The sequence below is a fragment of the Rhinolophus hipposideros genome (genome assembly GCF_964194185.1).
Source record: "Rhinolophus hipposideros genome assembly, chromosome: 6".
Classification (NCBI taxonomy): domain Eukaryota; kingdom Metazoa; phylum Chordata; class Mammalia; order Chiroptera; family Rhinolophidae; genus Rhinolophus; species Rhinolophus hipposideros.
In genome coordinates, this window is record NC_138052.1 from 38458051 (window position 1) to 38475586 (window position 17536).

Genomic DNA, 17536 nt, shown 5'->3' on the forward strand with positions numbered 1-17536 from the left:
TGACAAATTCCAGCCAGCAAGCAGGGGTGTAAGGAATGGGGACGGCATGACCTGGGAGGGTCATCCATCACTTTTTGGACTGTTTTCTCTTAAGGACAAAATTCTGATGGGTGCTGTGGCAGGTAAGGTATGTTTCTCCTCCTAAAACACCGCCCTGGCTGGCCTTATTCCGGATGCAGGCTGCATCAGGGTCTCTCTTATTTAGTTTTTGGTAGATATTTCAACCTTTTCACACATGAAGAGTCTCCTTACACAGAACATAGCCTATGGCATCAGTGTTCTGGAAATTTCACAAGCTGTCTGAAGTTTTCACCTTTTCATGTGTTAAATTGGGAATTCGATAAAAATGGCATGATACATACAGTAAAGCTTTACCGTGGCCTTCTCAGTTCTCGTCCAACCTTCCTATAACATTTCTGGTCAATTGCTGTCTTGAATCTCTTTCTTGGGCTTACATAGCAAAAACTATATTATCTAGATGTCTCTTCCTTCCTTATCTTTTTACATTTTATGTGTTGGTGATTCCCTCAAATCTACTTCTTGGCCCTTTGTGCTTTCTTTTTATGTACATTTTTCTTTCAACTCCAGTCTTTTGCTTTCTACTTACTACAGGATATTTCTTACAGCTAGCTTGGATTCAAAATATCTAAATTAAAATTCACTATTTTCCCATAAGCTAGCACCCCTTTTTATTGTTTCTATAAATGCCTAGTCATAAAGCATAGTGGACCCAGACACGTGGATTTAAATTTTAGTTCTGTAACCACATACACCACTCAGTGTTCAAATGTCTTCCTTGTAAGATGAATTTGGTATCAGTACCTACCTCACAAAGTGGTTTAAGTATTAAGTGAAATAATTTATGTGACGTGCCTAGCACTGCCTAGCTCATGAGTTAACAATGACCTGTTAACAATGCGTTAACAATGGCTGTTATCATCATCTTTACCACAATGACCATCATTATTCTCCGCTGACACTCTTGCTTTTGCACATAATTTATACATTATCTGCCATAACCCTTGTAATTGCTTATTTACTTGTATTTATCTTCTACTAGGCTGTAAGTTCTGTGAAGACAATGACTGTTTTATACCTTGTCATAGATGTATCCCCAGAGCATACAGACTGCTTGGACATACTGCTTATGGAATGAATACACAAATGAATTCTGCAAAGGGATATGCCTAACTGGTCTTTTATGTCTTCTGCCTATTTGTTGCATTTTGAAACCTGTCTTCAAGATGAATTTTCTCATAACCAATTTAGTTCATGTCAAAAACCTTTCAATAATCTGTTGCCTACCAAAAAACAGCACAAACTCCTTAACCTGGCAGCGATCTAATTTCCCAACTTTGTTTTCAACCAAAATACCAATGTAAACTTCTTGATCTGTCTTCTGTTCAGCTCACTGCCTTAGCCTCTCCCTTCCACTCCTACTTTATCTTATAAAACTTCCTCATACCATTTCTGCATTTGAAAACCTTACCCTATCCTACCTGACCAAACCTCATCCCTCCTTAAGGCCCAATTCAAGTCCCACCTCTTTCTGGAAATAGGCCACAGGCATCACTTTCTCTTCTGTGTTTCATTAGCCCCCTCCTCAACCCACTTACTTGGAGCTTATTACTACATAGTAATAAGAGTCATCTTTCTTGAATATGAATTTTATCTTCTCAAATTAAGTATAAATTAGGTTCCCTGAGGGCCGGGCCATGGGTATATGTCTTACTTCCCATCACACCTACTATCATGCTCCATACTCAAACAGCACTTCATGGATCCGTTGCCTGAATGCACACAATGCCAGCTTTAGTTTTAAAATATGCAGATTGTCCAGCACTGTACTGACCTTGACAGCAGCACAATCTCTGATATCATAATCCTGCTGAAACTCATTTTCCATGATAATCGTAGACATCTTAAAAGACAAGAGAGGCTTGAGAATTTAAGACTGATGTATAAATATTTGCAATTTAGATGTAATTTAGGCAGCTTTAACAACCCAAGTGCATTCCTATGCCATGGAAGGAAAACTTTTTCATCTCTTTTTTTAATATGAGGATGCTAAATCATGAGAGGACTTAGAAAATGTCATAATGTCAATAGTTTCCAAATAAAGGAAGCTGCAGTTTTGGAAGTGGAGGGGTAACAGTGTATTAAGTTCATGGTTGGAGTCACAGAATCAGGAGCTTGCAAAAGACTTTTTTTTCCCTCTTTTTTGCATGTGTTGAAATGCTGGCTATTCGATGACCTATTCTCAGATGTGCTCCAATTCTAAAATGAAAGTCAAGGGATTTTACATTTAGAAAGAATACACACTGAATTAACACAATTGTAACAAGGAGCAAATATTTAATATCTGAGAATAATCCATCCGTGTAAGTGTCACCTAAAACTTCTCTTCAGGGTAATGTAAACATTTGAAATAATATTTAAGGACATTTTAAAGTACCTCCAAATAAATCATTTCTCCCAATAAAGATACTTCATTTTTTACATAACCCTTATATTTTTAGATAATAAAAATAAAAGCTTCTCCTTATGAAAAAAAACAAAGAAAAAGAAAAAAACCAGTTGTACCACCCCAAGATAACCACAATATCTGTATATCTATATTTTTATATTTTTGGACTATACAGAGAGAGCCTACACATATGTTTATTTTTTTAATAAAAATTAGATTAGTAATTTCCCTCCCCCCACACTTCAGATTTGTGAATCTATTTCCATTTCAATAAAGATACAAAATTAATTTAATGGTTGTATGTGAATGTATTATTTAACAATCAACTACCTTGTTATTGAAACAAATACTCTTTCCATATTATCCCAAATAAAAAAGTTAAACTTACTGGTGTGCGATCGCTCCATTGCCAGGCTCCTTGCAAGTCAGGGCTCCTTTTGTTCAAACCTATCCACAGCCAACGCTGGTTACTACGTAAAAATAAAGTGTTGAATAAATTTGAGTACAACATTTGGCAAAAATATTTAGCATTCACAATATCTAAAATGCTTAGGACATGTATGTTTATTCAGAAGACCTGTCACAACTGAAACGCACTGTTTCAAGCTATGTAAATAAGTCTTCTGAAATGAAACTGAACCCTAAATATGGGGTAGCTATCAAAACAGTACCCCATTTTATAAAATTAAATTTTAAGTTCTTTCCTTCACATAAAGACAAAAACTATGCTGCTTTGAACTTAAGAGGGGAAAAAAGTGTATGATTATTCCAAAACTTCTACTGCAGAGCTTCAATATTAGACAATGTTTTCAGTTACAGTCAAATACAACAACAGCATTTCCTTAAAGCGTCTGTCCATAACACTATAAATCTTTTCTTTAAAATGCAGAACACACCATTTGGCTAAATTTTTATTAAACATGATTTTAAAAACGTATTTAATTCCCACTGCTCATTCAGTTTAAAGTAAACAAGTATTTTCAAACTCCATGGGCTATGCCAGAGCAATATAATTAAGCAATCACTTAAGTGATTATATTTAACACTCATAACTACTATACCTCTACGTACAAGGCACTGAGCCATGTGCAATCGTGATACAAGACCTAATATCCACCCTCAAATGGCACATAAACTAGTCAAGGACACAAGATATATATGAACAAAGAAAATACAAGACCATTTTTGAAAGACATCAAACGATATAAAATTTGCATACATTGTTGATGCTATAAAAGTTCAGAAGATGAGAGGTCATTGTGGACTGCAGGAAGTCAGGAAACATTTTGTGAGGTTGATAGGACAAAAGACAGTCTTCAAACAATGGTTAATGTATCTTTCGAGCCATAATCTGAGTGTTTATCACGTGCCAGTATTCAGATTGACTGACAGGAAAAAGGACAGGTATTCCAAGGAAGAATACATACAAGAACACATAGAGGCAGGGACGTAAATTGTAAATGATCCCTTTCCCTCAATGAAATGTAGGCTCTAGTCAGGGAGATATTGCCAATATAAATAAAATGATAGAACCATGAAAAAATTTTCTCCACTTCTAACCCAACTTGAAAATATTCTCTAAAATGTATTATACTTTCTAGGCCTTAAAAAGTAGACCATTTTCCATGTAATTTTTTTGGTGATGTTACTTTCTTTCCATATAACTTAACCTTCTGATTGCATATACTATGTGTCATCAGTACATATGAGTGTTTATTATATATGCATAACTATGTATGTGTTATATGGACATAAATAAAACACATATTAGAGAAGGGATAGGATCAGAATCTAAAATTAATTCTTACTCTCAAGTTTAGTTGAACATATGGAATATATGGAATGTACAGCTACAAGACCACTGGGAAATACAAGAAGTCTGCATTTAAAAATTTTGCTACAGTGTTTCCCTGAAAATAAGACCTAGTCGGACCATCAGCTCTAATGCATCTTTTGGAGCAAAAATTAGTATAAGACCTGGTGTTATGTTATGTTATGTTATGTTATGTTATGTTATGTTATGTTATGTTATGTTATATCATATCATACCTGGTATTATATTATATTATACTGGGTCTTATATTAATTTTTGCTCCAAAAGACACATTAGAGCTGATGGTCCGGCTAGGTCTTATTTTCGGGGAAACATGATAGTAAATCAAAGACTAGAACAAATTTAATTTTACATTCATTCCTCATTTTTTAATGAAATAATTTCTTTACTTCTTTCCTCTATCAACATTCCCTCATATTTTAATACCAATGAGCACTTTTCCATCTTTTCAACTTCAAGCTTTTCAACTTACTGCAATAGAATAAGAGGATTGTCTCCTTTCAGTTTTTATTGTTATACTGTTTCGTTTCATCGAGAAAGGTCACCAGTTTGTAGACCTAAGATAAATGCAGTGTAGACAAAGCCCAGTTTGATTTTAGTAGCCATTGGAGAACTTTTCAGTTTGTGTCTTCGACTAATCAGAGCTTTCTTACAGCCTCCCAAATTTATCATTCTTCCTAATTGTGGGATAGCTAAACCACAGGGTCTAGGTAACTGGCATAGACAGTATAATTAAAGTCAGAAGACTAAAATAAAGAGGAGGTTAAGTTTTGGGGAATTTGTGCATAATTTTTTATTTCTCTAAAATAAGCACTAGATATTTTATCTTTTCACACTATCAACAGTACAACCTGAAACATGATCACAGGTCATTTGTCACATGCATTTATTCTATTCAGTTCCACAGGAAGGCTCTTTAGAGATCTTTCCCTGACCTGTCCATCTAATTCTCTCTTAGCTCCAACTTTCCCACTTAGAAACCTCTGCTTTCAAGCCCATTTTTGCCTTCTCTGCTGCATCTCAAGAGAACAGTTTCCTTAGAGAGCTGAGTTTGCCCTATTGTCCAATTTTTCTAATCTTCACTGCTTTCTGAGATTGAACTTCATTTCAATCCAGACATTTATAGTTTTCAGCTTCCATTTCAAGAAATTCATTAGTGTGTTATAAATAAATAGTAGTCACGTGTGTTTTGTTTTGCTTTGTTTCTGTGTGCTAGAAGGTGGAAAATATTTCCTCAATTATAGCTTATTCCTGGTTTGACTTGATTTATCTATAGGCAGATAAAGAAATTGGGCATCACGTTAATCATTGCACAACTCTAATACGGATTTTAGAAAATTTTAGATAAAAAATTGGTTGTAACTAGGGACTCAAATCAACTGAAATTTTCTCTCTCTCTATGAATTTCTTCCACTGTAAGCACTAGGTATACAATTTTAAGGCTGTTAGGCTAAGAAGGCATTGCATAAAAGGTTATTATGTGTATTTGTGTTCAAATTCCTACTCTCAATCAAATTTCCTGTTGCATTTGGTTCCTAAAAAACATATCTCAGCCATAACCTGAAATAAATACTATTTGATGAGGGTGTGCTTAGTCTGCAAAGCCTTAGATTTAGATCTAAATCCATTCACGCCACATCACAGGAGGTAGAGCACACTGCAGCAATGGCATTGCAAACAAGGCTTTCTTCTCTAATCCTATGACTATTTTTCTTCTACAGTGGCTTTCCCTGGTGGGCTGCCATTAACGGTTGCAAAGATCTTAAAGCCTTAACGACTTGGTGCAGCATGAATCCTTTTCATTGAAACACAAATAGAGACGTGGGTGGACCGTAGATTGTGAGACGTATACAGTAATCTGATTTAACTCCTTGTCATTCAATACACAATTTGGGCAACGGACACCTTGCTGAGAAAGGTCAATTCCTGCAATAAAAAGCTAAGGTGTTCAAGGAGTAAGCTTTAGAATCCTTTTCTCATATAAATACGTTGGCTTCCTTCCTTTCCTTCAAGTCATGGTCACAATTTTGCTTTTAGAATATGGTGTCTTCCTAAGTACAGAATGGGCAAATGATCTCTTTATTAATGGAGAGCATATTAAGCAGACAACACAGTCTGTTTAACATGGCAATGTGTTAACTGCTGGAATAAGAATATAATAAAATATGGCCCTGATGAGTAAAAGGATTATGATTTGTTTCTTCTTTGTGCTTTCCTGTTTTCTGAATTCAGTATATATTATTTTTGTGATCAGAAAAAAGTTAAACATTGTACATTGTAAGTTACACTAAATGTTAACTCTGTTTATAATTGGGAACTAAGATTTCTTTTCATTGTTTTTTATATTTCACAAACTTTACATAATGCACTTCTGCTACTTTTTAATTGGGGGTGGAAGGAACCTCAGCAAGTATGATCAAAACAAATCAAGAAAGATTCCTTAATTATCTCAGACTTTAGTTTTGTTTTCTAGTGTAATCTATTTCATATACAGAAGCTCTTAAGGATCATTTATATCATATGATATTTCATTTTCCATCCGTTGATTCCCACCAATATCTACAACCTCATTGCTTAGTATTTGTCCATGGCTCCCTGTTCTTCTTAAAGTTTCCTAACCTCTTGGTTGATGTTGTTCAAAATCCTGTTTGTTTATGTCAGTATTCACTGAAAAACACTTTTCTAGACAGCACGATATTGTGTGTGTTAAGTTTGAGATCTAGGAGCCAGTGAGCTGTCCTGCTTCAAATTCTCCCTTCAGGGAGGATCAGCAGGGTATTAGAGAGGCCATGTTCCAGAGGCAGCTACCACAAGGCCGTGTGTCATCCAAAGCCACCACCCTGCCCCCGAGGCTTTGGTCATTGACAGAGTGAATAACAGAAATGGGTTACATCAGCAAAATGAGAAGCTTGTAAATCAGCAGGATGTTAGAAATGCACGCTCACTGGTGAAATGGAAGTTATTCAAGGTATGAGGAATGGCTAAAATCTTTAGAGATACTCTCACCCTTCATGAAAGAGTATTAGAATCTGGTGTGGCTGGTGGCCTATTAGAAATGGATCTGGAGCTTCAGCTCCACAAGGACCCATGTCCTGTCACGGGGACAGGTGATTGGAACTGCCTGATGCCAAGTATTATGGGAGCAGACTCCTGCCTCTGGAACGTTGTCACGTCAACCTCAGATAAACCTTCCATTCAAGATGGTGTTTGGAACACCTAAAAGGACAGGTGGGATGTTGTCAAGCTACAAAAAAAGTCGTATGAAATATTTTGTGCCTGCCTCAATGAATGTTTGTTTGTTTAATAAATGTCTGTATGTGTGGAAAGATTTGGTCTGAGTTTTGCATTCATTATAATCCACTCTCAGGGTTGTGGGGAGTAGCTAAGAACCACTCACCTCAAAGAGAACCTAAGAGTTAGTATATACAAATAAGCTTGGGATAGTCTGCAATGAAATTCTGTATATTAATTTCTAATCCTAGAAAACAAAGTCTAGAATACCTGAAATTCTATAATAGATGCTTAATAAATGAATACTTATGCAACACAGGTCTTGTATTTTTATCAGGTTCCCTACACACTGTAGTAAAACTTTTTTACACAATAGTGGGTATGTTAATGCAAATCTGGAAAACGTGGAAAGAAATCACTCAAAATCTTATCTCCCAGAGGTAATGATTATCTTTTTTGATACATTTTTGCAGTCTACTTTTAAGTGTATTTTTCACTCATTTGTAATTTGCTCTTCCTGCCACTAAATATATTATAAATTATTTACAGCTTATAATAATCCTTTTTTAAAAAAATCTGAATGCACAGGGAATAGTTCCAAACAAAGATCAACAATAGTGATGATAATAGGGACCTTTACCTTTTTCTGACTTTCACGGAAACGCATTTAATGTTTAATCATTAAGTGTGATACTGGCTGAGCTATTCTTTTATTCTTAATTTAATAAGAATTTCTATGTTAACTGTATTAATTAAATATGTTAAGTATATGACATATTTATATGTGAAGCCAGGAATGAATAGTGAATTTTACTAGATCCATTTTCAGCACCTATTAAGATGATGGTGAGACATTTGACTTCATATATAGAATTCCTAGTACTGGCCCAACCTTGGATTCTTGGAAGAAATCCTACATTGTCAAGGTGTGTAATTCTGAGGCATTATTATATAGTGGGTTAAGAAATTGGGTTCTAATGGGTTTAAATATTGGATCCTTTACTTCCTAGCTATATAATCCTGGGCAAGGTTTCTCTGTGTCTCTTCTCATTTAGATAAAATGGGCATAGTAATAGTACCTGCTAGGTTGCTATAAGGATTAAATCACCTAATAGAAAACACTTAGGACATTATCTGGTACATAATAAACATTATGTAAGTGTTTGTTATTATATCAGTCATTAGTATTTACTTTTTCAAGTCTAGCCATGAGCTTGGTAATTCTTTGTGCTATTGTTGACAGGCTTTGATATCAGAATTAGACTAGTTTGTGAAAAAAAAAACAGACACTAGCTTCAGTTTCTATGTAATAGAATACAAGCTCTTGCTTGTACTATTGAAATACATGGTAACAATCCTTTTGTAAAATGTGAAGGAGTTCTCATATAGAACCATATAGTTCCCACTTCTTTTTGAAGATATTCTCTGTCAAGTTTTTCCAATTACTTCCATGGCTATTGGATTATTGGGTTTCTATTTACCAACTCAATTGTATAATAATTTGTATTCCCCTAGAAATTGTTCATAATTGTATGTATAATAGTATAGAATTATGTATAGTATTCTTATCAATTAAAAAATTTCTCCATGAAATGGGTTTTATAATCCTTTACTGAGGATTCATTTTAAGTGTCTGTTTTCTTTTTTATTTTCATGATTTAATCATCAGTAGTTTTTCCCCCTCTGCATAGTCTGGTTTCACAGCCTTTATATTCTGTTTTCCCTGGCTCCTTCTCCTATATTACCTTTCAAAATATTATTGTATCTTCCAAGACATTTTTTCTAATTATACATCCCAGAAACACTTTCTCCCTTTTCTGAATTCCCATGGTTCCACCTTATCTAGGTGCTAGATTTTTCACCGTACTTTTCTTATCCCTACTGTTGGACTTTATTATGCTATGCAAAGGATGGTGTCTTTGTCTCCCTCATCTTTGAATCTGTCAAAGTATCGTGCACATAAAAATATTTGATGTTCAATGACTGCTAAGCACTCAAGGACTCTTTTAGATAATAAAACACATCAATTCTGAATACCTAGAAGACATCTAATTTAGCATAGAAGACCTCATTCTAAAAGTATTACCTGAACTGGTCCATTAAAAAGTGAAAAAATGTCTTTATTTCATCCAGATGATGGAAGCTAGGAAGATGTCCTCCAAGGGCTTCGCAGAATCTCTCAGCTTCTTCCCAGTTCCTCTTTCTTACAATTCTTTCTATATGAAATAGCTTAAGAAAATACAATGTTAATTTGTTTTCTGGTGTAATCAGAAAATAGTCATCATTTTAAAGTCAATTATAATCAAATGTATGGGCCCCTGAAATAGATTCTTATAGGTGTAATGATGATGTAGGTACATGTGCATATATTGTGTCACAGACAGGTCCAGCTGAAAGCATCACGAAAGGCCCGCCCAAGTGCTAGTCACTGGGCTAGTCACAAGTGCTAGACAGAGAGATGACCCTCATCAGCCAGAATGGGGAACTGCTCCAACAAGATGCCATGTTTTCCTGCATTCCTAGGACTTTGAGAGATCAACTGAGGCCATAAAAGATGCGTATGAATGGTTTGGGAGGAAACTTCTGCAAAGAAATGTGTTAACAATATAATTCAGAACATAATACACTGCGCCCTGCACAAGTACAGTATTATTTTCTGATGAAGAAGAATCAAAGGGCAGACTGCACTAGCGTGCGAACATTGACGGAAAGTGGCATAACAAAACTTGCCACTTCGGATTGTCTCTCTGGTTTGTGATGACTAATTTTATGCCAAAAGAACCACAGTCATTGCAAAAGAAGGAAGAGCAGATGACACAATGGTAGATTGAATTATTGGTCGCAATTCTTCGATCTCCTGTGACATAATTATATATTCTTGCATGGCCTCCAGGTGGGTGAAGTGTACTTTCCTGTATGTTGACTTGGGGCTCCGCCATGTCATTTGCTGTGATCAATGGGACATTAGTGAAAGTAAAGTGAACAGAGGCTGAAATGCGCTCACATGGCTGGACTTGCCTCTCAGTGATTGACCGTGAGAACAACCCCCAATAGCTGCTGCCCATTTAGCTGGGTCAAAATGAGACCCAAATTGAAGGGCAGCAGACCCCAACTCAGAGCCTGGAGCCCAGCATAGCCAACCTGCAATTGAAAGCAGAGCTGACCATTTAAGCCCAAACTTGATCAACCAAACCCTCTCTGACCCAGAGATCTGGTTACATGAGACTAAATGTTTATTGTCATAGCCACTGAATTTTGAGGTGGTATGTAACGACTTCTTTGTGGGAACAGTTGACTGATACAGACACTAAAACAAATTTTTTTACATTGTAAAAACTGATAGAATTCTTCCTTTGATAACAAGAATTAGAGGGATATGAAAACCATAATCAAAGTGTCAGCATAGCATGAAGCTCACCCAGCTTCCCAGAAAGAAAGAACCCTAGGAAAGAGCCAGTTCTGACTCTGGCCCTGCTCTTTTGGGTGGGAGATGAGTTTAAGTGGGGATGAGCTGTGTGATGCCAGAGGTTCAATGTCAGATGCCCTCCCAGACGAGGACTCTGTGCTCCCAAACACTTTGGTAGATTACATTCGTGTGTGGAGAGGAGCATAATTTGCACAGGGTCATGGACTAGGATAGTAGATAGATAACTTTATTGAGGAATTGAATGAGAATGTTACTTTACCTTATAACAAGAAAGACCGGAGGGGAAATTATACCAGCCTTCAGGACAGGAGTCTTCAGGCTTAGGAGGTGCTTCTTCAGACTCAACAGGCCCACTGATTTTCTTGCAAATTGAAAGCGCTCTGAAGCTTCTGCAATCTTTTACCTCCCACTTCCCAAGAGACTTTCCAGTCGTCATAGCCACACACCCGCCTGGGAAAGCTGCAGTTGAATTGGAAAGTTAAATTAAAAATTACTTGTTAAAATGAAACCCACAACATTTTCCAGTGCCCTTACTCTTTATTTGAGCCATGGTGGAGAGAAATGTGTTATTCATAATGATGAGGAGGTGATGACAACAGGAATAGAGAGACGTGTTTGCTACTTGCCAGGTTCTATTCTAAAAGGATTGAATGAATTGAATCCTCATGAAAAACCTATCGAGTGGATTCTATTGTCATACTGAGGTACAATAAGGAACAGTGACTTGCCCAAGGTCAAACATTAGTAAGTGGTTGACCCGGGACCGGAATCCAGGCGGTCTGTGTGCAGAGCTATACCCTAAACCACTACGCTGCTCAGGATAGCTTCAGCGGTTCCTATTAGCTTTGAGCCACTTTGAACAGTTCTTAAGCAACTCAGTCAACCTCAAAACAAAATATTTCAAGATTCAGATCTAAACAAAGGGCTGGCAGAAGGAGAAATGTATGTGATTACTATTTATTTTATGGCAGCCAGAATTTTATTTAGTCACAGAAACATTAAAAGATAGTTTGTACTATCAAATCCATTTTCCAGATAAGAATAAGTGACTTGCTCACAATCATAGTGAGTGGTAGAGTCAGGACTCCAACATACATTTGTCTGGCAAAGTGCCACGTTCCCTTTCCGTTACACCACAGTGGGCAAGGATGACAGCATACATCGGAAGTAATGAGGACAACTTCTGTCCCATCAAACAGAGAACCTGTATGGTCTCATGTCTCATAGTTATACATCGACAGAAAGAGGAACAAGGAACTGGAAAGATAGCAACCTGTGTTACCTTGGATGGGTGTCCTATTTTTCCTCTGTTCTACCCATGGCTTGTCTATTATTATAGATTAAGCTGGTTGAAGCTGGGAGTAATAATGGTAAAAAGAGGTTAATGTCCATCTTTCTGGCTATAGGACTGAGAGAATAGACCTTGGAGCTACTTCCTGAGCACCTCCCCAACCACATGAAGAATGTAACATGGACACTAAGATGTTTGAGTGTATAAAAGAAATCACATGTATTTTACATAATTGAATATTTTAGTTTAAGATGAGATTAACGAACCAGGATTAATATCTGTATCTCCGTTTTCTCCAAGTAAAAATATGATTTTTGTTATCAATACCACTCACATTTATGATGATGACCCCATGTGTTACAAATTTTGTGGGCATTCTCTATTTCAAATATTGTGTTTAATGACACACTCACATGTTTTAATTTCTATATTGCGAAAATTAGTCTTAATAATCACATTGTATAAACACAAAAAAGTATAAATAAAAGGGAGAAAACTTGAATCCTTCATAACTGCTGTCTTATACAAAGCCAAAATCCTCTAAAAAGCATTGGATTAGAAATCAGGAGATTTGGATTTTAGTAATTCAATAACCAGGTAACCTTTGTCAAGTAAATCACCTGTCTAAGCTTGTTTTCTCAGCTCTAAAAACAGAAGGGACTTCTGAGGTCCTTTCCAGCTCAAATGTTCTGATTCTATGGCTAATTGCAGTCAATGCTTTAGGCTGGTTAAAGGAGGATGAACTAACTTTCAGAATAAATAATCCCTACAATACATTGTCTCCTTACTTTTCATCCATTGAAAATAATAGAAATAAACACATTCAATTTGGGAGAAAGAAGCTAAGAATCAGAGAGATGAAAATATAAAGTGCCTCACAATGAAGCTTCTAGATTCTACTTGATAATTAGATGGAAAAGATAAAAAACAATCACTGAGGTTTCTAGCTCTATTCCATTAGCGAGAACTGAGTTTTCTAGCTTCTTTTACTGGGATATTCCCATGGATTTCATAGGGAAGACATAATCACTGCTTCTATTTATGATCCCAGATAGACTTTAGACTTGAAGGGCATAATTTCCCTCACATTTCAAAGTTGAGTGAAGAACACATTTGGGAGTATGCTGTATTTCACAGGTCCCTGTATTTCTATTACTTAAAAGGCTAAGACACACACCTGGCTCAAGAATATTCCAGTTGGAAAAGGTTAAAAACCGCTTTACTCCACCAACACTTGCCCAACTGTACTCTCCACGTGAACCTACATCTCTCAGGCCAGTCCAGAAGTATTTTCCTGGAGATTTAGTATACTTTTTAATCATATCATTCAGGTATTCTTGTTCAAATCTATAAAACAAGAGTCAAATTAGTAGGTGTTTTTACAATGACTAAATTATTATATAAATTAAAGATGCACTTTTTTCTTAGGAAGATTATTTAGCAAAGGAACTCAGAGTTAAACGTTCACTAGTACATGTTTACTGATGGGCACACCTGCTAGTTATAGTCAGATTGCAGTTGGTTCCAAAAGGGACCTCATCCTTGTAAATCTTGTAACAGATTTCTCCATGTCTCTTCCAGCCCTAAATCAGAGGAGAAATATTATCAAACTGTCTTCCAAACTTGATGACACCTCCTTTGACAAACAAGGTTCTGCTATACTACTAACACCTCACAACTTATGCAAATTAAGGCAATGGCCAGGGAATTCATATATGTGATGAGGATGGGGCACAATTTCATAGATAATCTCCACGAGACTATTACCTGCGTCAGACAGCAGGAGTGACTTAGTTTTCTTGACCCCCAGTGCCTTGCTCATCATAAGAGGATAATGTTGTTGGTTAAATTATTTTTGAACAGGAATAACATAAGTGAGGGAAGTAAATATACCAGCATTGAGGATAGTAATCTCATACATTTTTATAGAAATTCATGAATAGGTAACTCTTTTTCCCAAAACTCTTTTGTTCTGGAAGAACACCAGTATTCTGATTCACTGCACTCTGACTTGCTCTAATGTAGATGAAGAGAAGCTAGTAATTCTTCTATTTGCCAAGTCTGAACTGTTTAAGTCTCAACTACCATCCCTAACCAAGAAGGTGTAATACTGCTTAGAAAAATGTTTGTAGAGGTTTTACATACCTCATTTGGAGGACACATCTTATCAGATCTTGCGTCACTTATTTGTTCTCCCTTTTTCTTACATACATAGTTAAGTTTCTCTTCACATGATTGGACTTTCCACTGACCTAGCTTTTAAAACATAGAAAAAAAAAATTTCCCACAAGAGACATTACTTGCCATATATTTAGAATTGAACTCTAAGATATTTTTAGTCACAATAGTTTCAGCTCACAAACTAGGAAGCGGGGAGAGGAGAAGGAGGAGGAGAGAAAGAGAGGGAGAGGGAGAGAATGAATATAAATGAATAATAAAATATGAGAACATACTCCTAGAAAATGCTACCCAACAGGTTGTGTTATTTCAGAATCACCTCAAGGTCATAATGGGGATGAATTTCATTTTCTTATAAGAGCAGCAATAAAACCATCAAAGGATATTTAGTACGCAAGTCAGAGAGAGAAGAACTCAGCCCACAAACCATTGCCAGTGTTTGTTCTAGTTCTTCCATATGACATGGCCAAAGATGATCCACAGGTTAAAAACTTTTGGGCATGTCAACTAACCTGCCTGTCTCTGTTTCCTCATATGTGAAATCATGGTTAGAATAGCCACTCTTCAAGAATTCTAGAATCAAAAGGGTCTTCCAACTGTACTTCAGCTTAGACTTCAAAGTGCTCTTTCAAATATACTACTTACCATTTATTTTGCTTAATTGACTAAGTCATCCTGTTTTCTTCAAAATAAATTTCAATGAGTCAATTGTGATAAAGTTTCCGAGAACTGAGCTTTCTAGCTGGACATTTGGAATGCTGTCTAGGTGTGCTATCAGTTCCCTCTTTCGTATGGGAAATCATTTTCTATCTTCGATACTCTTCTAAAGACATCTTAGATATTCTTTTAAGTAGAATACCAAATGTGACAACCTTCTAAATTAATCTTTGACACCTTTCCAAATACATCTTTGCCCTTGAAACACTTCTAAATACACATACCCCTTAATGCTTCCACTTAAGTCTCTCCAGAATTTTGGGTGAAACAACCAGCCTCCTAAACAATTAGGAGTCCATAGGAAAGTGATACAAACAAAATATAGAGGTACATATGTCCTTTCTGCTCAAGATACAGCTTATTTTGGACTCTTAACTGAAGCATGTTCAACAAATGTTTAAGCATTTTGCATGAGTAGAATATTCTCTGAACAAAGTTAGACCTAATTTTTTAATAAAAATATCTTTTTCACTGCTCAAAGTAGGATTAATATAAAACTTAACCTGAACATGAATTCAGAAAATGGGATTTTTCAAATGGCTATGTCTAAATATCATACTGGTGATCCTGAGAGAAAGCAGCTTATTAGAATCAATCTGGCATAAGAATCTGAATCCTAAAGCAATTCTCTTGATCTGTTTCAGAGCTGATACTCTCATACAGAAAGTAGAATGCTTATTTAGTCATTGTTTCATTTACCTTTTCTCAGTAGATCCCAGAAAGACAATCTACAGGGCTCTTACTTTTTATTTTCTTTCCCAGCTTAAACACAAATATCCCAACCAAAGTACTCTTGATATTATTATCAGGTATAACAATAAGAATATAAATAAATCATTGGAGGTTTCCTACCGTTCCTAAATAGGAAACACAGTTGGGAGTCTTATTGTAAGGAACATTTGGCTCATTCTCATCCCAATACGTTAGAGTAACTTCAGTACCATCTGACCACTGAAATAAAGCCGGTGTATTTATATTCTTCAGACCTGTCCATGTTTCTTCTTTGGCATCTAAAAGAAAAATGTTTTACGTGTTTGGTTTTACTCAATTACATACTTTAATATGTACACTGTTCCTGATCTTTATGTTCTGATATGGGGCTTTAAGAGCCTTGATGGTATTCTCTTTTTTCTTTTAAAGTTTTAATTCAGAAGATAGTTCCTTAACTGACCTGTTAAAATGTGGATAAGTTAGTCAGGCTGAGTGATGAGGGCTTTTCAGGCCACTCCTGCGGGTAGAGCACACAGATGGAACAGCTGTACTATGACCTGTAGGCTGGGTTTCCTGATATCTGATTTAGATAAATCTTGCTTTATGCGGAATAAAATTATACAAATACAATCATAAATATCCCAATTAGAATAAGAATATTGTCTATCAGACGGCTACATGTAAATATCACACTGGTGGTCCCGAGAGAAAGCAGCTTATTAGAACCAATTTGGAGCAAGAATCTGGCGCAATTCTCTTTATCTGTTTCAGACCAGAACAGAGACTCTCAGACAGGAAGTGAATTGCTTATTTAGTAACCGGAAGGAATATTCTGCCTTCCCAGGTAAAACATCTGGCACCATGCCGACACAGAACAGGTATGTACTATTAGCTATTACTATCAGTGAATCCTAGGAGGAGGTTATAATGCTGCCAGTGGAGTGTATTTTTGTTCTTCAATCTTGAGCTTTCAAATAATTACAAAAGTGAAATAATCATCACTTAAGTGTTTGGAGAACTTAATAAGCATTTAACTTAGGAGAAGAGGGAAATGATTCGATCAATGGCTGTATTGTCAAATTGGTAGCCTCTAGGTACCAACGTGGTTATTTATATTTGTAAATTAATTAAAATTAAATAAAACTAATTTCCCCTCACTACATTTCAAGTGCTCCAAAGCCACAAGCGGCTGGTGTATTGGACAGCACTGCAGAAAGTTCTATTGGCCAGAGCTGATCTATAAGTATCAAACGGTAAGCTTTTCATTCCTGCAAAGAGTCTGAAAATAGGGATATTTTAAAATGTTTTAAACCTCTCAAATAGGATATTTTAAAAACTTACCCCCATTATGGAGTTTTGTCACAACCACTTCCACATCTGCTAAAGAATGAATGCTGATGAGGTCACTGCTGAACTTCTTGCATTTCATATGTGCGTTATCCCAAGAATCACTTTCATTTACCAGCAGATAGCAAAATCCATTATTTGGCAGCCAGTCTGCACCACAGCGGGTATCTGAATATGTCCAAACATCTGGGGGGAAAGCAGCTATTTATATTCCAGTACAGTTACGTCTACTTTGAATCAGTAACATTACAAATTCTTCTTTCTTGAATCATAAGGTTTCTGGAAAAACTGGGGAATGTAATGTCAGCTAGTACAGTGACATGAGTTTATGGG

At 36.1% G+C, this 17536-nt stretch overlaps 1 protein-coding gene across 3 annotated transcripts in view; it reads right to left on the reverse strand.

The window, feature by feature from the left end:
- Positions 1-17536, reverse strand: part of LOC308499240 (CD302 antigen-like) — a 112475-nt gene that overhangs the window by 72838 nt on the left and 22101 nt on the right. For 2 of the 3 annotated variants that reach the window (XM_081052297.1, XM_081052294.1), the window contains exons 7-15: positions 17198-17389; positions 15998-16155; positions 14396-14506; positions 13745-13833; positions 13428-13597; positions 11219-11418; positions 9619-9761; positions 2856-2937; positions 1853-1921 (exon numbers count right to left, since the gene is read on the reverse strand). In XM_081052297.1, the coding sequence (XP_080908423.1) occupies positions 1853-1921; positions 2856-2937; positions 9619-9761; positions 11219-11418; positions 13428-13597; positions 13745-13833; positions 14396-14506; positions 15998-16155; positions 17198-17389 (1214 nt within the window). The remainder of the gene's footprint in view (positions 1-1852; positions 1922-2855; positions 2938-9618; positions 9762-11218; positions 11419-13427; positions 13598-13744; positions 13834-14395; positions 14507-15997; positions 16156-17197; positions 17390-17536) is intronic. The other variant, XM_081052295.1, reaches the window with a different exon arrangement.